Source organism: Lepeophtheirus salmonis, chromosome 4 (assembly GCF_016086655.4).
Source record: "Lepeophtheirus salmonis chromosome 4, UVic_Lsal_1.4, whole genome shotgun sequence".
In the NCBI taxonomy this organism is placed as follows: domain Eukaryota; kingdom Metazoa; phylum Arthropoda; class Copepoda; order Siphonostomatoida; family Caligidae; genus Lepeophtheirus; species Lepeophtheirus salmonis.
Window position 1 is genome coordinate 14,931,585 of NC_052134.2, and position 23,798 is coordinate 14,955,382.

General features: G+C 31.6%; 2 protein-coding genes and 1 long non-coding RNA gene across 3 annotated transcripts; 2 read left to right on the forward strand and 1 right to left on the reverse strand.

Annotated features, from left to right (window-relative positions):
* The first annotated feature begins 8,880 nt into the window (after positions 1–8,880).
* LOC121116869 (uncharacterized) lies at positions 8,881–10,924 on the forward strand. The gene is made up of 2 exons (XR_011779672.1): positions 8,881–9,078; positions 9,172–10,924. It is a non-coding gene; the product is annotated as an uncharacterized lncRNA (long non-coding RNA).
* Positions 10,925–13,210: 2,286 nt separating this feature from the next.
* LOC121116870 (serine/threonine-protein phosphatase 2A activator) lies at positions 13,211–15,966 on the reverse strand. Its single transcript, XM_040711168.2, has 4 exons — positions 14,819–15,966; positions 14,467–14,670; positions 14,196–14,407; positions 13,211–13,810 (listed from the first exon to the last, which is right to left on the reverse strand). Exons 1-4 carry the CDS (start codon positions 14,951–14,953, stop codon positions 13,396–13,398), a joined length of 966 nt encoding a protein of 321 aa, XP_040567102.1. The 5' UTR covers positions 14,954–15,966; the 3' UTR covers positions 13,211–13,395.
* Positions 15,967–16,989: 1,023 nt separating this feature from the next.
* On the forward strand, positions 16,990–17,889 carry LOC121116871 (large ribosomal subunit protein bL12m). The gene is made up of 2 exons (XM_040711169.2): positions 16,990–17,350; positions 17,410–17,889. The coding sequence occupies exons 1-2, from the start codon at positions 17,152–17,154 to the stop codon at positions 17,736–17,738; spliced, it is 528 nt and encodes a 175-aa protein (XP_040567103.1). The 5' UTR covers positions 16,990–17,151; the 3' UTR covers positions 17,739–17,889.
* The last annotated feature ends 5,909 nt before the right edge of the window (positions 17,890–23,798 follow it).

The following is a 23,798-nucleotide window of genomic DNA, read 5'->3' on the forward strand; positions in this document are numbered from 1 at the left end:
TTATCAATTATTCAAATAAACTGAAAGGTTATGGGGTTCCTTCTCCCTATCCTTCTACCGGGCTTGGACATTGAACAACGAACAGAAAAAAAAAATGAACGGTGTTCATTTTCTTATTGTATATGTTATCGGCAATGTATGAAAATGCATGGCATTATATTAAATACCTAGATAATATATATAATACATGATGGTCTCAGTCAAACTATATAATAAACGACATTTTATAAATTACCTGTATATTATATATGATGCCAGGGTCATTTGTGGACAAAGTATATGATACATATAAGCTACAGGATGTAAATAACAATACAAAGTGAATTATAGTGCATAGGTACTTGTGCTTTGTGGATGTCAAATTATTGCCTGTAATCAACAATATATTTTGATTACATACTCATCGAGCTGGTATGAACTAAAACATTTGATTGGACCCGGGGGGGGGGTTACTTACAAACATGATCAAAATTGCCGGAATCTTAAGATCTAAATATATTTGAAGATGTAAGAAAGGGGTTTTACTGCACAAATTGAAGTTTTTATATGGTCAACCTTTGTAATTCGGGCTTGAATCTGCTTTATATTCTTATAAATTATAACTTATATTGATAATTTTTGATGACGCCATAATAATGAAGTAATATATAATGTGTTTTGAAATGATGAGTATCATTGCTATAGAAGTGTATCATTTTCCATCACTAGAAATTACGCATTAAGTATGAATAAAGGTTTCTTTTGTTTGGTGTACCTGAAAATGAGACAAAGGAACCAGAAAATTGAAATAGTATTTGGGGATACGATTGTGTTAAACACAACTCCACCAGCCTTGTGGAGTTCTGGAACTAAGGCAATATATTTATTTTCTCATTTATTGAGAAAGTATATTCTCAACTTTTCCCCTGTGTTTTCTAGTCCCGTATGTGGGAAAACAGTGTAGTGTCAGAGTATGAACCATTCCATGCCAACATACAACAACGCTTCTACCATGAATTATCTCAAGTAAGAGCAAACGATGGCAGAAATAGTGTTTCTCTTTTTGAAACTAGATACTAAATATTAATTGATGAAGTAAAAAAAGCGAAGGCAATCATTATCAAGACACCAAGAGTATATTAGCTTCTTAAACATTTTGACATAATGATAGTTTGGAAACACACCTGAAGAAATATCAAAGGTTGCGTGATAATAAATGAGAAACGTTGTATGAGAAAATGTGTTGTATTTTAAATAATGAGAAGAATTTATATATATACACATTATGGACATTTTTTGTAAGTGTATCTGTTTTAATTAGTTTAATTATTATTATGTCATTTTATATTTATATCTTAGGAAAATACAACTTGATTATATATCTCAAGAGGATTTTTATTAATGTATTTTGATATTGTCAAAATTCGAGGTATGATATAAGAAATTCAGTTTCATAAGATGCCAAAAGGGCCAACGTAACACGAACGTTCAATAAAGTCAGAAAATGTCCCCAGTGTGGAAATACATTTAAAGTATTCACTGAGGGTTACTCAAAGTTGTAATGAATTGTGGGGGGTATCAGACCACAAGCCACTTATTAAGTTGTTGGGAGATCGAACTTTAGATAAATTTCCAAATATGGCAATATTTCAACTAAAACCACGGGCTCTCTTGTGAAAATTTAGAATCGTACATTTCCCAGGTAAAACAAATGCAGTTGCCGACGCAGCATCTCGATATCCTACTGGAGAAATAGAGAATACCACGGTAATAGAAGTGAAAGAAATGGTGATGGTTTAGGTGAATCATGGATCTCAATTAAGAATAATTAAATGGGCGAGATTAGCCAATGCTACTATAGACGGGAGTTATCACAAGCATTATTGGCTATAATCAAAGATGGAAGGATTAAAGATTCTTTACCTGAGGCCTTAGAGACGTACAAACTTATGCTGGAATCTTTCAACGAAGTGAGAGGAGTAATTGTGTACCAAGATAGGGAGGGCCGTTGTACCAGAAAAAACTCCAAGCGGAGATGTTATCTACAATTCACACAGCCCATCAAGGTGTATCACCTATGATATCCCATGCTTCCTCATGTGTATTCTGGCCCAGTGTGACTAAAGATATTGAGAAACCTAGGAAGGGATACTGATCTTGTGATTCAATTGCTCCATTTCAAGCTAAATGTCCTACGGTTATGCCTAGTATTCCAAGTTCTCCATTTGAAGCCGTAGTGACCGATTATTGTGATATTAAGGGAAATAAGTATCTCGTAGTCGCTGATAGATTGTCGGGGTGGACCGATGTTTCAGAATGTATTGAGTCAAAATGCCTTTTGACAAGTTTATGAAAGTTTTTTGCTACGTTCGGAGTTCCTGAAGAAATATCGAGTGACAATGGACCGTAATTAACATCCTACGAAACAAAAGAGTTTTTACAAAAATGTAGCATTAATCACCGTACTTCGTCTACATATTACTCTCAATCTAATGGAAGAGCTGAAGTAGCTGTTAAAAAAATATAGGTCGAAATGGAACCCTAAATACGGACGAACTCCTTAGAGCAATGGTTATTGTTAGAAATACTCCATGGCCTGTTACTAGAATATCCCAAGCTATGGTGATCTTTGGGATGAACATGACTGACTGTCTATCTCACCTGAAAAAATGTGAACAGAAATTTTTTAACCCATAAATTGATCAAAAAGGGCAAGATGCCTGGAACCTTAGAGAAAAGGCATTAAGAGCAGGAGTAATTACTGTTTTTAAAACTCTAGGTATTGGTTCTAAAAGCAGAACGGTGTTGGAAGTAGGTGAAAATGTAGAGACTGTAATGCATTCGTGTCTCCTTCCCATTTATTCTCTTATTTCTTGTATTGTCTCGTATATATATATATGTTTGTAAAGTACTGTCTTTACCTCTTTGTAAGTATAAATAACCATGTATTATATATGTATATATCAAAGTAGTGTGACATAGAATGGAGTCATGATCACGTGACCTCCCTGCTCTGGGATCGTCGGAGATGCTAGCCCTGCTAGAGTTGGGTAGCCCTTTTTCATCGACCGGGAGAAAGAATATAGTTTGGGTCTTGTGAGAACCTACGAAGGGTAGGTCCGTGTCAGGGGTTATTCCATACGGCGATGTTCCCTCTCCCTCATGGGGTAATGAACGCGTAATGGTTTCTCCTCTGGTTCATCTGGGTCAGAGTGATTTGTGGTGAACGATATTTTGTGTCTCCTATCAACTTGTCAAGACACTACAGAGACTGAGGAAGAACTCAAAAATATAATAAACTTCATTCAAATAACAGAGACCACATAAAAAATAAATACTTCGTCAAGACACTACAGAGACTGAGGAAGAACTCAAAAATATAATAAACTTCATTCAAATAACAGAGAAGAAAAAAGAAATAGCAGATAAGCCAATGCAAGAGCTAGAGCCCCCAATAGAATTCATAGATGAGAATCCAACCATTGACGGAGGACTTCTTTTTTTTTTTTTTTTAAAATTGAAGATGCTCCTGGCTGTGATATCCCTCTTCGATCAGCAGCTATTTCTCATTCTGTAGATTCAAAAGATGTATGTCTGTGTAATGTCAGAGTGTCATCATATTTTTTGCAAATAATATAATAAGTAGTGCCATACTAACTTTCCATTTTTACAAGTTAAGTTAAAGGTATTTTCGAGTTAAGTTAATTAACGTTTGACTAATATAAGTTGAATTAACTCACCTAACCTTGGTTAAGTTAAAATTAATTCCAATATTAAAAAATAACTATTCAAGTTAGTCCATTGAGAGATTTATCAAGGCTTCATAATAAAGATTATTTTGTCAGTCTCTCTGGCTGGAATTTTCTCTATTTTTAATTGAATGATCAAGAAAAAATACAGATTCAAAACCCCCAACAACTTATTTTTCAAGCAAAAAAGCAATGCTAGAGAATCTAACTAATTAAATGGAGGTCAAAGAAAGCTAAAATGTTACATTTTTGAGCTTTTATATAATTTCAAACTATATGTAAAATTATAAAATATCAGATATAATATAAAAACGATTTGTGTGTGGAATGACCCCGTTCCAAAGTTTGATCAAATAAATAGTATCGACACAGTGTTTTACTGAATTATCGGAGAACTTATCGTTACATCAAAAGAGTTTTTTTTAGTATTTCAACTCTAAATAAAAAAATTAAATTAAACTTTTACTAATTAACTAAAATAAATTAAGTTAAATTTTAGATAATGCGGTTTAAAAAATTAACTAATAAAGTTAAGGGTTAATTTTGATAAATAATATTTGACTTTTTAAGGTAAAAAAACGTTGTTTAAAAAATTAACTAGTTAAGCTAAAAGTTAACTAACTTAACTTATTAACTTATCTAACTTAAGCTAAATTGCGTGAACTTGCCGAACTCTGATTAGAATAGAGCAATCACCAAAGATTTATTGATCGAAATTATTTCTGAGTTAGAAAAAATAGTAATTAAAATATACGTAATGGTTTCTGACATGGGAACGAAAATCAAAGATTATGGAAACAGTTTGGGATAACAGTTGATCAAACTTAATAATCAAGCTATTAAGAAATCACTTAATCGATGAAAGTTTCAAACTACGAGATGGCACAATCATAAAAACCAGACTCTCTTAAAATAATTATACAAATTGACAATAATGAGGTACGAATTGACCTCTAAATATTTCAATTGCGTGAATAATGAAAGACAACACGTTCATTTAGCTACACAACTGTTTAGTAAGAGATCTACTATGAGTCTTCGTTCATTATTTCTCGATGAAGAAGACTCTCAAAATGTTGCTGATTTTGTGGATTTATTCCATTCTTGGTTTGATGTTATGAGCATACAGATGCCTATGATTCTTCTCAACGGATCATAGCAGTAGTAATTCTGTGATTCCTTCTAAATGCTTTGAAACCTACGTATAAAAGTTTGAAAAAGTGTCTTGCTTACTTTTTTTTGTTTCTAATTTCTCAAAAACTCCAATACAACGATAAAAATTATAAAAACAAATATATTATAAGTAATATTCACTTTATTATTATCCCAGGCGAAAATGTCACTAGAACTAAATCATTCATCTAGTAATCAATATGACAAAGAGTTCGAACTAGTTGTTATTAAAATAATCTGTTGTCTCATTATAGTCCGTTTTTGGACTACATGGAGACAGAAAAATATAGATATAAAAATGTATCCATAAAGTCTGGAAGCCCTCTAAACTTCTGGACTGCCCTCTTCAGACGAAGAGACGCACGCCGGTTCCATAGAGGGGATGGATATTTTGCCCCGTATTATTAAAATTATTCACTGTTTAAAAGAAGAAGTACTTAGTTTTGGTCTGACAACGTTATTGTTTTCAATAAATTATATAATGATTTTCGATTATTTAATTGGCTCTTCTTGTAAAAGAATGGGATGAAAATACTGTGCCCTGGAAGGGGTATAGTGGTACACCCAAGAAACCTGACATTAGTTACTACAAATGTATTGGTTCCAATGTATCTCCTAATCCTCATCTTCAGTCATGCTAGTAAAGGGCAATACCAAGATCAATCATTTTTACGTCCAAATTTTGCTCACATTAAAGAGATCTATCACAATAAATCCACTTATAAAGTAAGACAAGCTCATATTCTTACTCTCAAGTGTCAGATGAAGGGAATTTTTTTGGCAACTAAGCATACTCGTTTGGCTGCAACAGATCTTACAGAGTACTTGCTGGATAGTGAGAATAAGGAATTCGACTATATACTGTTTGCCATGTTCCAGTCTGACAGTATAAACTGAAGATTCTTATATATAGACAACTAAGCAGAGTGAATTATTATAATAGTGTTAGTCAGATATTGGTGGCTGAAAAGAAAATCGGATTCAAGTGTCTCGTAAAGTTCAATTGTATGACGATCTTTGAGATTAAGGACGTGATGGCTGATGTGGACGAGAATAAAAGAGTTGAAATACTTCCCATTGATTAGGAGCCTTCAGACATAGAGAAAATGAGCAGGATTGGAGAAAGTAATGCAGTCTATTTTGTTGTGGATACATACATTCCCTCTCAAAAATAAAAACGAAGTCATCATCATGCAGAGCTCTTCTGTTTGGCAATTACTCTCCATTTAACAAAAGGCATAAGGTGGGTCGCTGAATCCGAAGAGGAACAAGTTAACTTGGCCAAGTTGATAAAATTGATGAGTAGACTCATCTCAACTTCAATCATTATCATATTTCTTACTTGTCTTAACGCTCATTTTTTATTTAGCCTCATCACCAACGTACAGGTGAGACAGGATTCACTTCTTAACACCTCGAATCCAAGAGCTTCTTTTGTAATTACGTTTCGGGAAAAAATGCTGGATAGTTCTGATTCAGCAATTGAATCTGTGAATGTCATTTCTGGCGGACAAGGTCACAAATGGAGTAGTTTGCACGGTAACCTTTCGCTAATTCTCTTTCAGTGGGCAAGAAATTGGGCAATCAACTACATAAATGAGGGGGTCCGTCAAGGGAGCAGAAAAATGATTTCAGATGAGAATACAACTAAGAATGTCAAGCTCTCTTCCAGAAATATTTCTAAGCTTCAATCAGGTTCCACTTAATTATGTACATGTTAATGTATTACTTGAATTATCTTTTATTGTTAATAAAAACAATTACCCGTCCGAATCATGGGAGTACATTATCAATAGGCAAGTAATACTAAAATTAAAATTGTTTAGTATTCTTTGCAATAGGTTAAGGCTCTTTTTTATATTCTCTATCTATGATTATTACCATTTTATTTGCATTTTGAATAATATAACAAAGGTATTCATACAAACGAGCCCGATGTATATATCCATAATATTATCAAGTTTTAAAATTATTTACAATCAAAGAAGCAGTGTCGTAATGACAGTTTTGTTACTAGAGGCCTAATTGGAGTGACTATGGATGACTCACCATTATTGTTCCCCCCTCCTGGTGATTACAGCCTGACATGGAGTATTTTATCTTCACCTTATACTGAAATAATAAATAAAAATAAATCAAAAAATTTAAATTGATCTTACATAATACCCTATGTAATATCATATTATCAATTAGAGTGATCTTGGTTCCAGAGACGCTTCAAATTAGTATACCTTTCAATTTGCTCATTTATTTATCATTTACCATTAGTTAATATTAATGCAATTTGATATCCCATGAATGTTGATATTAACCTCTGTTGACATAACGCATTCCATGAATTTTTTATTTCTCAATTTTGAAGAATATTCTGCTATATGATTAGGAAATAAAAACTGTATTGGAGTTTTACTTCTTCTATACGAGCACATGCTGGGCCAACCAGCAATTTATAATGCCTTTCATGCATGGAGACATTGTAAATCGTCTTCATTGATGCCCAAGTCTGCACCCCAATGGCCTTCTGGTACAATCCCGATCGGAGTAGTGCTGCTATCTCAATTGCCTTCTCGTACTGTGTGTGCATGGTGGCGACTAGGACATAGTTTTTATTAGCAATCGACCAAAGACACCTTTTACTCCATGACTTGAACGCTAAAAACAATCGTGTGTATTCCACAAGAGCTATGTGCTATTGATTTTCTTATTACGTAGGCTGATATACATAATTCTGACCTAATAATCAAAATGCAAATATTTATCATAGAAAATGGTTTTATTGTTTTTCAAAGAATTCTACAGCATGATTTATACACTTTTGCATGCGCTCAAACCAAATATCGAAGCTCTCTTTCCACTCTAAATCAGGGTTTTGAAACGCTTCAACAGCATCTTCTGGCGACGAAAATCGTTGACCACGCATTTTTTTCTTGATGTACGGCAATAAAAAGAAGTCATTGGGTGTCAAGTTAGGGCTTTACGGCGGAGGATTCAATGCGACGTTTTGGCCGGTCAAAAAGGCGCTGGTTTGAGCCGATGTGTGAGATCTCGCCTTGTTATGGTGAACAATGATTCCTCTTCTCTTGTTCGTTTTTCGAATTTCTCCGAAGACTTCAGGCAAACAAATTGTGATGTACCACTCAGAATTGACTGTCCTACGATGCTCAAGTGGAACAGTCGCCACATGACCAGTTTTGCCGAAGAAACAAGCGACCATTTGCTTTGAAGTGATTCTTCCAAGAACAACGATTTGTCTCGTCTTCGAAGACACACACCCCCAAGATTGATGTTTTGTTTCAGGCTCATACGCATAGATCCATGATTCTTCAACTGTGACGAACTTATAAACGTCTTTTAAAGCACCGCAAGTGACGATCCTTCTTTTAAGCGATTGTCAAATTGTGCGGGATCCAAAGAGAACAAATCTTTTTTACGGGTAGGAGTACATGCAATATCGAATGTATGTTGGTGGAAGAAATGCACAAAGATGCCTCTTTCTCACGGTATGTCACATGACAAACTTACATTATCACTTCACACACGGCATCAATGTTCTACGTCCGTTTTTGGACGACATCCACGGAATTCGTCTTTGAGCGAGCGTTGGCCACGATTGACCTCATTAAACCAGTTTTTCACAGTGCTACAGGATGGTGCTTCATCGCCATACAAAGATTTCAGCTCATCAATGCACACTTGTCGTGATAATCCACGTCGAAAGTTTTGAAAAATGATTGCACGAAAATGTTCACTACTTAATTCCATTTTTTGCTAAATTAATTTTTTCAAGTCTCTGTAAACAACACAAATGATGGTCGTACGTCAAAAACTTCTTTGTACGAATATGCTATAAAAATGTCAAACTTACCAAAGGAAATATCAAATTGCAGCTGGCAACACTTAGTGTAGCCTAGGGCAGAAATATATATAGCAGCCTACGTAGTTGCTATAGTATATTATTAAATGCTAAGTCGTTCATTTATCATCGTTTCATTTTCAATACTCATTGCAAGTTAAAAAATGGGTAAAAATAGCACATACACTGTTCCAGATTGTAGAACTGGATACCGATCATATAAAAATAAAGAAACTAATTCGAAAATCACACTACATGGCTTCCCAACTAATATAGATATGATAAATAAATGGAAAATAACAATTCCAACAACTTAGGCACAAGGTATTTACTGGTATCTGTTACATCGGAATTCATTAATTAAATTAAACAGTAAAACAGTGTATAATTATTTTCTCAACTTTGTATTTCTTTCAGAGGGCAAATCAATAAATACAAAAATTGCAATAGTATGTTGTTCCCTTCACTTTACAGATAATGATTATACAGACCAAAGCTTAAATACTAACCAACCTTTAAAACTTCGATTATTGAAGAAGGGTGCTATTCCTTCAAAATTCCAAGGTCCAAGTTATTTTTCTGCAAAATCCGTTAAATGTAGAAATACAGAAAAAACAACAGCAGCTAATAGAAGAAAATCAAAAAATTAATCATATGAACCAGGAATTGATAAATTCCGGTAATGTTTCTACCTTGGATGAATTAAAAGGAAAAATTAAAGAGTACAATATTCCATCAAGTGTCCTTTGTATTTCCGAAGATACTTCATTAACGTACTTCCTTATTCAGAACCAAGTTTAGGTAATTCCATTATTTTTTTATTTCTAATATAAACATAATTAAAAATATTTTTTTAAGCTCCAGCCATTGTCTTTAGTTTCGTCATAGACTCGAACCTAACATTTGAAATGTATAAGGAAAATAAACTACTACCTTTATCCGTAGTGAGCCATATAGTGCCTTCAAAAAAAAAATCAATACCTGTTCCGAAGTATTAAATATTATAAGCTCGAGTGAAGACTCACAACTTTGAGTCCAATGTAATACGACTCCAAGTCAAGTCGCGAGTTTTTGGGTACGTGAATGAGTGAGTTTCAAGCCTTGAGTCTTATTAAAATCTGAACCTCGTCGATCTTTACGACGAATTCTAGACGAGTTACGAGTAATATTTAATCCTAGCGATATCTGAAATTTCTTTTTTCTAGTCCAAATCGAGTCCTCCTGGAGTTCGAAGTCCCAATTTAACAAGAGTTAACGACAACCCATGTGCAAGTTTCCAATTCTGATTAGTGAATTATAATTATAATTAACTGATGGCCAAATAAACTGAATAGTATTTTCTTCACTTCACTTCTACTTATTCAATGGAACTAAAGAAAACCAGCACGCACTTTTAATAGGTGCGTGAGTTATTCAAGTCATGTAGTAAAAGATGTCTTTGGGCAATCGACAGCTAATAGGCATTATTAGTTTTGAGACTCGGTCCAGCACCGATTTTTTTTTTTCGGTTCGGTCTTAAGTAATTTTTTCTAGAACAATATTTCGATCCAGACCGCGGTCTCACTTTGTAGACCGATTTTTTTTCTGTCTCACTCACCAACCCATATAATAACTGGATGCACAACCTATAGAATAAAAAGGAGAAAAAGAGTGAGTTACCCTTCTGCTGTTGGCAGCCATCTTGAGTACCTATTTGTACGAAACACTCTTTAGTGACTTTACTTATTCATTAAAAGTTAATGCAAATTATTGAAAATCCAATGGAGGTCTCCTTTATCCATCAAAAGGTGTATTGGAAATTTGTATAGAAACGGAAAAATGTATCTTGAGACTCAAAATTCAAGGAGTTCTCAAGACCAAAGCTACTGTGAAACAAAATACTATCGCCAGTCGTGTCCTACAATATGCAATTATAAATTTAAGGAACTTGAATTTCATAGTCTTGACAGCTCACCATTAAATAACCATATCTTTAAATTACAAAAACGTATTATCTGGACATATTCCAAAATTAGGCTTCATCATGAAACCAGACTTATTTCTGAGCATTTAAAAAAAAATTATACGAAAGGCTCTTTCGAAACAGATTCTTTTTAAGAATCAATGATTCAAAGGTATTAAATATCATATATTATATTTGTATTTTCTAAAAATAAATAGTAGCAAAGATTGTTGTAATAAAATGATTTTAGTTTATTGTTGGTTCTGATGCAACATGGCTCATCAAAGAACAATGACTTTATTGTATAATATTTGTTATCAATTAGAAGGATAAAGTCACGGAGCAAGATGTAAGTGAGTGTAGACACTGAACGTTGAAAGTGTAAGAGTGCCTTAACTAAAAGAAGGATTCCGATTATAGGCATTAACAGATGACATAGTACGTAAATAAATTTAATGAATTTGGATTAAAAGGGGAAGGAGAAGAACTTGAACTTATCCTTATCTTAAGCCTTGTACAGCTTCAAGAATATCGTTGTGCCTCTAATGTTGGAAGTGAAAGATAAATCTCCTATATATCTTCATATACAAATTATAGGTACCAAAAATGGCTGCTGACAGTTGACTCTCCTTTTCTTTGCCTATTGAGTATCCAGTTATTATATAGGTCGGTGGTTTCACTTTATGGATTTTCTTTTTTCGGTCTCAATATAAGGTCCGATTTTTTTCGGTCTAATATATATATTATAAGAGACCAAATATCTTTTTTTCTAGATCGACCGTCATTGATTTATTCACAATATTTAACAAAGAATAAATATCTGGATAACCTTGAAAATCTCAAAAGTATATGATATGTTCTAGAATTAATACTGTATAGATATAATATAAATTTATTCATGCGAGCTATCTCTGTTCAAACTTCTCATGACGGCATTGTACTTAAAAATACATATGTCATGTTATAAATCATTTATCTGTAAAATCGGTCTTGACCGATTTTTATGGGACCGAACTATACCGTATTTTTCCTTTGGACCGATCTAGACCGAATTTTTCTATGAGACCGGTCCAGAACGAGATTTTCTGTCGGTCCTACAAAAAGTATAACGGTCTAGAATTTCCAAACCGAAACCCAACACTAGTAATTATGGGTTCTACAACATTGTTCATAGGAAAATTGTTAAAAAATCACTCTTAACCTCTCAAAATTTTCATAATAGAGATCAGTAAATTAAAATAATAACCTGGTACATTAGAGATGAGAGGATGAATGTTTACATAATTTCATTATTAGACTTGTAGTTATGATAATATATTCAATTATTTTATTCCCATAAAATACTTAATGCATTAATGCTACATTTCCAATGCATTCCTGATTCCACAAATATATTGACTTCTTTCATGCTTGTTACGTTTGTAGTCACCCACAGAAATAGATATTAAGAGACAAAATAGATGTGTCAATACAATAAAATATCTTTAATGAAGTCAAAGTATTTCCAGAATAAGTACTGAACTATACATTGTATCAGAAAAATAGTATTTAACAGCAACCACTTGTAGTATGAACTAATTATTTAGCAACATTATAGATTTAACTATATCACCCAAAATTATTAATAATTTAAAAGTAATATAATTATTTGAGTTGTGAAAAAGTTAAACCAGACAATTTGAAAAATGCATCGGAGAAGATCAGCCTAGATGTCATGACGTTTTATCAGATTAATTGCATCCAACTTTGAGAGGGAGGAAATAATCTCAACAATAACTTTAATGTCGATCCTCAATCCTGCTCTGAGTTCAGCAAGGACTTACACTAAAAGTTTCCCAACGAATTATCAGTGTTACTCTCCGGCATTCATGAGCACACGCGCTGTTTATCTCCTCCAAAGCATTTCTCAATCACTTTTATCACTAATTATATAAACTTCATAATAACTGAAGGAAACACCATCTTGGGGAATCAAATTTGATATTTTTACTACATAAAATGTACAAATTTCAATTAAATATTTATTAAACTCGATCAAATGGCTTTAAGAATAATAATAAAAAACTTAAAACCTGAATTTAATACTTCTTGATGCAGTAATAGATAGTTATATGTTAATTAAATTTCTAAAATTGTACAATTTTTATTGGATCGAATATCGACGAGAAAATTAGATAAAAAATTGTAATACTTAATTTTTATCTAAAATATGAAAAAAGATTGTAAAATGACGTAGTTGCATATTTTCACCATATTTTAGGGTCAAATATATAATAAAACTAGGCAATAGAATGATAGATTTTTGGTAAACAGCAAGGGTTAAGTCCTTTTATTTGTTGGTCCCATTTTGACATCCAATAGTTCACTATTTTCCTGAATACTAATGAAATAAAAGTTTTTATTCTTATAAAACTTGATTGTTTAGGCCCCCAAAATGGCAAATGTCAACATGTTGACGTTACTTGAAAACATTGTATTGTTGTATGCCATGATTAAAAGTGATTTAGTCAAACATTAATAGTGGATTATTTATTATTATGATAATTTTGCAGGTTAAATAATAAATATTTTAAATAATATCCTTAATTTTTAATTGAATTGTTATAAATCGGTGTATACATACTTATACACTCATTTCTGTATTATTATGAGAGACAAAGAATTGATAAGAAAGAGAATGAATGAATCAAGATGACAATTTAAGCTGCTATGGGATGAGGATTTAATTTGAATATGGAACCAAAGTAGACATGTTGAATAACAGGGAACTTTGAAAGAACCTCGGCCTTATACATTTTAATGAGACCAGAATTAATTTTTTCCCAGTTGGGAACGGCACTAATATTCCAGAGTTGATTAGAATGTTCGGCAAAAGGCCCGGTTTTTACTTGAGATATGTAATGGATGCATGCAAAAAAGTGATAATCATCAGCAACGGCTTCTGCGAGCTCATAGTTTGAGATAGCTTTGGGTTTGACCACTCTGTTTCCTATAAGCTGTGCTGCTCCCCAAATAAACGCTACAAATTGATAATCATCCAGGGACCAGACTCCTTGTGAACCTGCGGGTTCAAGCATGTAATGTCGTTGAATTTTTCTGCAGAGGTCCATGTACCTTTTATAGGAAATGAGAAGGATATGTATTCATCAATCACAATCAGTAATCTTACTGTATTAATTTGCTCATAAAAGTGGGCCAATTTAACAATTTTGCTGTATTCATAAAAATAGGAAGGGAAGTTTACTTTAAATCATTAATCTATATAAATATAACGCAGATATTAACGTGAATTAATTAATTTATAATAAAAGTAAATATATATTTGCTCTACTTGGTATTACATACATGTAACATGACTTTAGTAGGATAGTTCATACCCATGCCAAAAAGAAAAAGGCAGATAAACATGCAATAGTAGCTTATAGACACTCGTCCACTTTTGAGACTGCGTATAAAGAAGGAATGAGTCATCCCATTCCTCTGTAGTCTAGTAACTTACTTCTGAAATAACTTTAATCCCACAAATTCCTTATCCGAGTCTCCAAAGACACCTATTCTAAATAATGAACACAAAAACTGTACGAATGCCATTTCATGACCTGTTCCATAGTCGATACGGGTCTCATCACCAAAACTGTGGTTAAAATAGAGTACAACCTCATTCCTTGCACTTTCTAAAGGTATCAAACACCCAAACAGCTCTTGACTTCTCTATAAATCAAATCAATATCAAGCATGGGAAAATCTATTACTTATTTTTTTTAAACCACCTCTTTGACTCTGGAACACCATATTCGGAATGCTTTATTTCCAAAGCGTTGAGATTGCTCTTCAAGTGGAATTTCATCAACCCACTCGCTTAGAATTTGAAGAATATTAATGCACACTTGCACAGCTTTCCCTGGAGAATCTACTTGGGAAATTTTTTTATTCTTTATACGATCCCCAATGTGGATAATGAATCCCAAGTACTCCTATGGATATAAAAGTACGGTTAGATTTCAATAATAATGTACGATGTTATCATTAAGGGATTTAAGTCACGTGACATTCACTTGTCAAAAAGTCCCATTATAAAATTTTGAACCCAGCATTAAATATAAAATTAAAAAAAACAACTACCTGATATGCTTCAGAGTCTTCCCATTTCTTAACATCTTCAAAGTGTTTAATTTTTTTTTCAGGAACACAGAAATCCAATTTGGAAGTAGGAAATCTCGGTTTAGTAAGGAGCGGATCTATTTCTTCGGTTGACATTTTAATTAATTCTTCAACAACTGAGGGATCTTATTATTAACTTAACTCTGACACTATCAAATACAAATATTAAATAATAGTCCAATAGAAACGGAGCCGTCTGCTTTAATTTTGTTAGATTTCTCTTGTCGCAGCATTTCCCCGGCCATCATTCTATTTTCTCTCACTCTCTCTCTTTCCATCTCGCTCTCCTTCTTTGCAATCAAAACAAGCACTCTTTTTACTAAATCACGCAACTTTTTAAACGCTAGGCTAAATGTGAAATAACCTACGTGAAATTTGTGCAAATGGGGATGTTTAATTATTTCTATATGTAGAAAAACAAGTTTTAAATTTCGCAATACAGATCTCTCTCCAATTGTGTATATTCAATAATATTATATATACATTATTTCTCAACCATCAGTAATTGGTACTCACAAAAGAGACAAAAATGGAAAAGAAGAGACAAGATGTTTGAAAATAAAAGTAAACAAAAACTACGTATATGAATTATGTTCAGGATTCACGTAACCTCGATCAAAAATATAGAATATAAATACCTTTCGTAGATTATTAGGGTTATGGATTTTTGTTTTAAAATAACTTTTTATAGCATAATTATTGTTCATATACTTTGAAATATGGTTTTAATTAATAGCTTATGCTTCTAGTAAAATCTAAAGAAAAATACATAGCCTCGTTCGAGACTCTGACTTCTATTAAATTACATTAGATGAATCTTAGTCAAAAACGTGAAAACAATTAACTGTGCAAGAGAAGTTCATAGCGCATATATTAATTTTAGACGAATCAGAATTAGAGATAAGAAAAAACATTTTTGATTGATATACATGACTCCTCTTTCCCTTATAGTATCTTTAGTACTCACAAGACTAATAATTATACTACTACATAAAATGTTATGTTGACTTGGTGATGGATGCTACCACATGATTTCAAATAATATGATTGCCAAGGAAAAAGGTTTTGAATAGGAGGTAGTAGTATTAGTTGAGATAAGTGTGCGATTTAAATTGTTCTTAAAAATAAACAAGGAAGATTGGAATTTGTAATGTAGGGGAGACCAAGAGAGTTGTTAATTTATAGAATATTTTTTTTATAAGCAATGAAAAGATGATCGATAAACCGTCCTCTTTTTATGTATTGTCTGGAGATTTTTTTAAATCATGAAATATCCGGTTTTATCCGGCCATTTCAATATTTGTGTACATATTTATTTATACCGTTTCTTAGATAAAATAATTTCTAAATTATATTTGTAAAAAATAATGAAGAATTTATTTAATTCTCTAAATGCGACACCGATCAAACCAAGTTTCCTCATATTTTCAAATTCAAATATAGTAGCCCTACCAATAATTATTAAAGCAATGGCGTCATAAACAGTAATATAGGAAGGTTTTAACCCCAAATAATTGAGCCCAATTACTAAAAAATAAACAAATAAATTGGCCTATCTACAAAATGTGACTTTGATTTATTATGGATAATAAATCTGTATAATGGAACATTTAAGAGAACTTGATTTGCACAAATAATAACTTCATTATTTTTATAAAAAATGGGATTGATTCATAAATCATACGATTAATTAATTTATCTATTCCATGATTAAAATTATTATCTATGCATCCATTCATCAATTGAAGTTTCGAGACAATCCTTATAATTGATATTGGTTAAATAAAATGTTTTTTAAATAAATAAATGGAAACTATTGAGCTATATAAAGACATATATGCAAATAACTATATCGAAATACAAGTAATTAAAGATTATGATTATAAGGGCAAAGTATAAATAGCTTATTTTGATTCATATTCATAGAATACACATATTATATATTATATTTAAATGGTGGATTTTTAGTTAAAAAAGTCGACAAAATGAAGGATGGAGCACTCGGGTGTATAATTAATAGAATAAAGGATCGTTTATTAGTCTGCAATGCACAAAATGACATAGTATATTCATAAGTTAAAAAATTAGAAGAACGTTTCCCTGCCTCCTCTATTTTTTTTTAGCCTAAGCATGATTCGATTTCTAATAATCAGCTGCTCAAGTTTATTCTTTTCATCTTTACTCAAGCTTTCATACTATTTTGTAAATAAACTTTTGTCTCTCATCGTTCTCACGTTGTTTAGTCCAAACTTAATTAACATATTTTATATTTATATTAAAATTACTAATTAAATATGATTGGATCTATTAGAATGGTCTCTCGCCTAAGACTTCCTCGTCAACTTCTGAGGGAGCGTTCTTTTCGTGCAATGTCAAGTGAGCCATTGCCATTAATAGCAACGGAAGGGCCCTCTGAAAAAATTGTCAAAATCGTAGATCAAATTGCGGAATTGAACCTCCTAGAAGTCTCAGAACTCAACAAAGCTCTAAAAGGTAGTTAATAATGATAGGCCATGTGTATCTATTTATATATGCATATTTATAATTTACAGAACGTCTTAATATATCCGATGCTCCCATGATGATGGCCTCTGGCCCCGCCGTTGCCTCTACGTCAGCGGAGGAGGAGGAAGAAGAAGAATCCACTGCAGCCATTGCAGTTCAAACGAGCTTTACTCTTAAACTTGTCTCCTTTGATGCCTCTAAAAAAATACCTCTGATTAAGGAACTGAAGGCACAAATTGAGGGCATGAATTTGGTTCAAGCCAAGAAATTTGTAGAGTCTGCTCCTGCTGTTGTAAAGAATGATATTGGGAAAGAGGAGGCTGAGAAGATTAAAGCTGCCTTGGAAGCTGTGGGTGGAGCCTGTGAGGTTCAATAAAAACATTTATGTCTGCATTTCCAAATCCCATTGAAAAAATAACGATATTTTAGTAAATGCGATTTTGTATTTTATTCACGTTTCATTCAGTTCATCTATTATTCTATTTCAGCTTTTTTGTTGAATATCGAAATGAATAATTTATATATCATTATAATGTGTCATTATTTTTCTCTAAATTATTTATCTTATAGAAGGTTAAGTGATGCTTTAATAATGTGAGATTTTTGTTTGAAATATTTACAATGTATAATTTTAAGTGATAATTTGGTTAAGAATAGTTTAACTATTATGAACATCCTTAGTTTAACTGGAATTAATAGATTGCAATTATTTTCTTGGGATCAAGCTTTTCTTCATATAATATTTATAATTAATTGAGACCTATAATATTGTGCTTGTAAACCATGGAATAAGTAATACGTTTAAGCTAATCTAGTTACTCATATAAACGGTTCTAGGGCACTTAACGACCTTGGGATAGAGAATTGTCGATCAGGTACTTAAAGAGCTCCAATACATTCTATCTAAATGATTCGTCCATTGAGTGATTGGCTCCTTCTATTCTTTAAATATATTTTATCTTTCTAATTTATTTATTGGTTGGTTGTAATGATTTTGTGACATCGGTTCTAATTGAACTAACTTTTTGAAGCATTTTCATAATGAAATAAATCAATTATTAATCATTGCAATTCGTGGCAAATAATTAAACACTTAATTTTAAATTGGTATAACAATATAACATGTATGGGAATCAAAATTACTTAGTACTATAACATTTATCAGCATCAAATGTATATATTACCGAAGTACACACATAAAAACGTCACTTGTTATGGATTACTCTATAGTTATTCATTTTTAGTTAAGATTAGCAACTTATATAGTTATTTTGAGAGTCCTTTTGAATAAATATTTATATAAAAATATATGTATTCAAATAATTTCGCCAAATGGTATTTTAATGTATTTTCTATTCCTCTTAATACGATTTGGCCCACTAACACCCAGAGTAAATGATATATTAATGAAAAAAATGTCGCTGAAAGTGGATAGTTAAGCTGTTCAAAAGGTTTCAGGTTCGATATATTTTCTTCTAATTGACAAAAATTTCCGTACTTAATTCAATTTGTTTTTCTTCAGTAACGAGAAGATTCCGTTAGTTTGGGTTCATTAATTGCAAATGAAGCACAACAAGATAAGTTTTTTCCCCTCTATTTTATTGTTCATTAATTTTTTTCGATTAAAAGGGTTATTTACTTACATAAAATATCCTACCGCTTAATTGTAACGGGGTCTTAATATTGAATATTTTTTCGATTTGATCCTTTTTTGAACGGGGAATTCTTGATCCCATTAATAAGACAAAAAAGAGATATATATATTTTTTATTTATTGAAACCGAATTTCAATGTCAACATAATTTTTATTTAATTATATATATTTACCATATCTAAATACCCCTAAAATACTTAGTGTTTTTTGATAATTAAGTATGAATATGCGGGATCTGAAACAATCTGTTTTTATATGACAGGGTGTAAGTTTCAACCACGTTTAACTGCTAAAATTGGGAAAATATCAAGTATCGAATTTTTATAAGTAATACACGTTTTCTAAAACAAAATTTTATGTAGGCTTTAAATCAGAAATACAAAATGATGGTTTTTAGATATACTAATTTTTGTAAAGGTATGTCTAATCTGACGAAAATAAAAATATCTCTTCAGCATTTTCAAGTTCTTCAAATGAATCAATTAGTCAAATGCCTGTTGTTTTGAGAGCCTGTAGTTGTTTTGTGACAAATTGAACATTGATTTAGTAAATATCAAGTAGCTGCTTGTTATATGGTTCATATGCTTGTCACGCGTTCTGAAATATGGATATTTTGCTATAAAATTGAGTTTCTGTTGATTCGTAAAAAAAATGAAAATTCCAGAAGTATTAAGAAGTTTGACTCAATTTGGGTATCCTTTTCATAAAGAAGTATATGCTGGGCATAATTGATTAAGTTTTCAAAAATATTGTTAATTCCGTATTTTGGACGAGACCTCTTATAACGCGAAATTTTTTATTAATTTTAAATGCGTAAATCGTAAAAAAATAATAATCGGAAATATTACAACTGGTAGGATACAAACAAACACCTCAGTCTAAAATGTACTATTTCAGGTACAAATAATCAAATTTTTAAGTATAGCACCAAACGTTTTTATGTACCATCCATTTGACAATAAAATTAGAGACTAGGCTTAATATTTTTATCTTTTTAAATGCTCGTGAACAAGAAACTGTATAAATAGGCATCAATTTATCCCATCAGTCGATATGGCTACCTAAAGCCAGGAATTTATCTTAACGTGTGAATTTTCTATTCCGTTTGTCATTTTTTAAACGGTCATTGCACAAAAGTTATGCAAGAAACAACTAAACAAACAATTTTATTTTAAATCTATCTATCATTTGAACATAAATGATGGTTTTTTAGATGTACATTATAGATTCTATAGGTTTTATTTTATCTCACAAAAACTGTCCTTTTAGGGCGAAATTGGTCACAATTCAAATTTATTGGCTAAATAGTACAAAATAAAGGATTAAAACTTAAAAATCATAATCTACAGACATTTTTACCCTAGAAAGGACTTTTATTAAACAATTCTCAATGATTATTTTCTACCCTTAGTATTTTTTTCACACTTTCGGCAGTGAAACCGGAGTCAAATCTTCAACCATGTTATATGCAGACTTTTAATTTAAATAACAATCTATAAAAAATAGCTAATCTAGTCCTCAAATCATTGTCGACACCTTCGTTGATATTTTGAGATTTGCTACATATAATAGCCTTAAATTTTTGAATTAAGTCTTAAATCTATCTCAAAACTAGCAATTGAATGCTGAATAGCCAATTAGTTGTGACTCAAAGACAATACTCATGCTCAGCAAATACAAATTTATAAAGGCCATTATTGAGGCTTAGTTTTCCTATCGGACAGTAAGCAAATCGTACCGCGCCAATTAGAGTCACAAAACGCCATTAATACTTGCAATCGATGTTGGGTTATTTAATAGAAATTGTTCCAAAATTTATTAAATTTCATATTCTACTTTATTTGTATCGAAACGTCAACAAAAAACGACAATGGGGACAAAAAGACAATATATTGCAGATCTTCTCAGCGCCCTTCACTATAAAGGATGTCTGACTCTGTTGTGCTTCTCCATAAAGTCAGAAGGTTCATTGACAACGGCGAGAGCCTCTCTAGGAAGATATACTAATTGTCTTTCATTGAAGATAAGGTTTATTTTTTTTCAAAGAGTATCAACTTTATTAGTTATGGATGAAAAGTCTGATGCACCCGTTTGACCCCATCCATGAAATCAAATTGATGTACCTGACTTTTTTATATAATTAAAATTTTCTAGATTATTTTTCAATTACATGTTATCGCTGCCTAAGTGAAATTAAGAAATGTAGCTCTAACATAAACTATTTGAAAAGAGTAAGCATTCAAATGCAAAAATATATGTATTACACCCCACCATCCCTACTTTATATCCAGCGAAAAAAAAATGATACTACTTTCGAGTCGCGAGTCTTAGCTTTTGAGTGCAAGTCAATCACAAATTTGGGAGTAGCTCTGGTATGTATTGGTAATATTCATGATGAGTCATCAATAGTCACTTAAACCCTTTCCCAATCCAATAATCAAAACACTTTTACATTTAATATTTTCAGAAAATAATTTTGATTGTACTTTTTTCAATTCATTCATCTGTAACGAAATATACTGATAAGCGTGAATAATTAGGAATTCTTATGTTGCATCATTATTTCTATTATTACAGTTGGTTGGAAATATTCTGTCGTCATTGCTTGTAGTATAATTAATATCTATTTACCCTTTTTTCAAAGGAATGGAATAAGAAACCAAATGCCTTTCATAGTTTCTTAATTTTACAAAATGATATGATATATTTTAAAAATATTATTCGAACACATTCTTATCACGTTGTAACGACTCAAAAATTCCAAGGTTCAATAGATTTTAATCCCATGTATTTCTTTTTAAAAACAATTGATTAGATCTTCGGTATTTCCATAGTACATAAATGCTTCTATCTGGTATGAACGATTTAAAATAAAGACTACAAATGATTAGAAACGTATTTATGTACCTCCAATTGTTCACTCAATGTTAAAGACTAAACCAATTAAATTGCTACTCATTTAAATTACTCATGGTTAATGAGTGGCACATTCCTTTTTTATGTTTATAATCGTTTTCTCTATAAGAATGTCTCATATTTAGATTAAATTTTAAAAAGGTTTTTATATTAAAAATAAACCAATTATTTACTTTGTAATCGCATAGATAATATTGTTGTATCGGTCTAAATAAAAGATCGACCCAATGGACTGAAATTTTATCTTATTGGCCAAGGCTTAAACAATTTGGATTGATGAATATCATTTAATTTATAAGAAGATATAATTTTCTTTATTTTAAATCCCCCTCGGACTTTGATCCACGTTATTGGATTAAAAAAATTAGGGTAAACAAGAAACAATTATAACAGACTCATATTTATATACATAAAATAATCGATTTTATTACACGGACTACGATTAAATCAAAATTTGTTAAGTAGCGTTTCTCAAAAAGAAACTATTTACTTAAACTCTTGTGTATTTAATATAACATCAACTTCTGCATCCTTCAAAAAAGGATGTTCCATTAAGAAAATTATAATATGATATATAATTTGAGTATTCAGTGTGTTGATAAAATTTTACTGAAATGAATGAAACCTCTGTTCTTTTGCAAAAAAAAAAAATCTTTAAAAAAGTAATGGCTCATCCTCAGTTCCTGAGCAATGGAATAAGTGCTCACATGTCGGTACAACTCGATGATTTCCATTATTTGATGGACATTTCCGATGTCTATATAAATAGAACGGAATAGTTAGGACCACAGCTTTGATGTTGCATTCGATCCTGTATTGGGTCCATAAACAGCACAAATTTTTTGGCCACCTTTTCACTTTGGTCGTAGTGATACTGAAGAATGTATCGAATTTTCTCATTTTTTTATTTCCATTTTGGAACGCTGTAACACACGAATGGCTTTACCAAAATCAAAACTGTAATGGAACTTTTTTTAAAGTGTACGCTTGACCTTTAAGCATAGTTTTAGCTATTTTTGATGCAATCTATTAATCGTGAGATATAGCTCAATATCTAGCGAAAAACGCTCAGAACTTATTACTCAACATAATATATTATTAAGTCAAGTTGTGTGAGTTAGTTGATACCTACTTATTCCGGGCAATGTCGGGTACTACAGCTAGTTGTATAATATATGTAGTGCGAATTATTGCAATATTTCATAAAACTTATTTTGAGTTGTGGAAGTAATTTTTTTGTAGAAGCAAAATTTTTGTAATAATTCAAACACTTTTTCATTTTTTTTGGGTGTGACATAAGTCATTTGACTTCATGTTTCGTTTGTTGTGTCTTGACGAGGTTGAAAGGCACAAACTATTCAACACTGGAAATCCAGGACGACCGAGAGAAACAAGGAGAATGCGTAGAGGAATGAGACTAAAAGGAGTTATATATAAACAAGTATATTATAGAAATCATTGTTACTCGACACTACTCTGATAAATACCTGAGAGTTACAGCTATTTATACTATTAAGATATAAGATTCAAAAGAAATTTGAGATATTCTAATGGTCAGCACAAAGGGGTCAGTTGCAACAAATGTGACCGTTTTCTTCATATTATTTCTTCTTCTTCATAATCTATATTAATAAAGTAAAGTTTATCCGTATGAATTGTATATTAGTGGAGCGGGGAGAAAGTGGGAGGGAGTCATATGGTACGCCTGAATTAAGACCCTTTTTAATATCAGCTGCCTATTTTATGATTCTGGAGGGATAAAGTGAATTACTGCTATAATACCTTCTACATTAAGAATAGCATTAGGGCAATGCAAAATATTATAGTTATATTTAAATTCAACTATATTGATTTGATTATGCATTT

Coding starts and splice junctions, on each gene's coding strand:
- LOC121116870 (XM_040711168.2), bottom strand. CDS start 14,953: ATGTCAACCGAAGAAATAGATCCGCTCCTTACTAAACCGAGATTTCCT. Junction 14,671..14,818: donor AAGACTCTGAAGCATATCAG/GTAGTTGTTTTT, acceptor TTATATCCATAG/GAGTACTTGGGATTCATTAT. Junction 14,408..14,466: donor GGTGTTCCAGAGTCAAAGAG/GTGGTTTAAAAA, acceptor TTTGATTTATAG/AGAAGTCAAGAGCTGTTTGG.
- LOC121116871 (XM_040711169.2), top strand. CDS start 17,152: ATGATTGGATCTATTAGAATGGTCTCTCGCCTAAGACTTCCTCGTCAA. Junction 17,351..17,409: donor ACTCAACAAAGCTCTAAAAG/GTAGTTAATAAT, acceptor TATAATTTACAG/AACGTCTTAATATATCCGAT.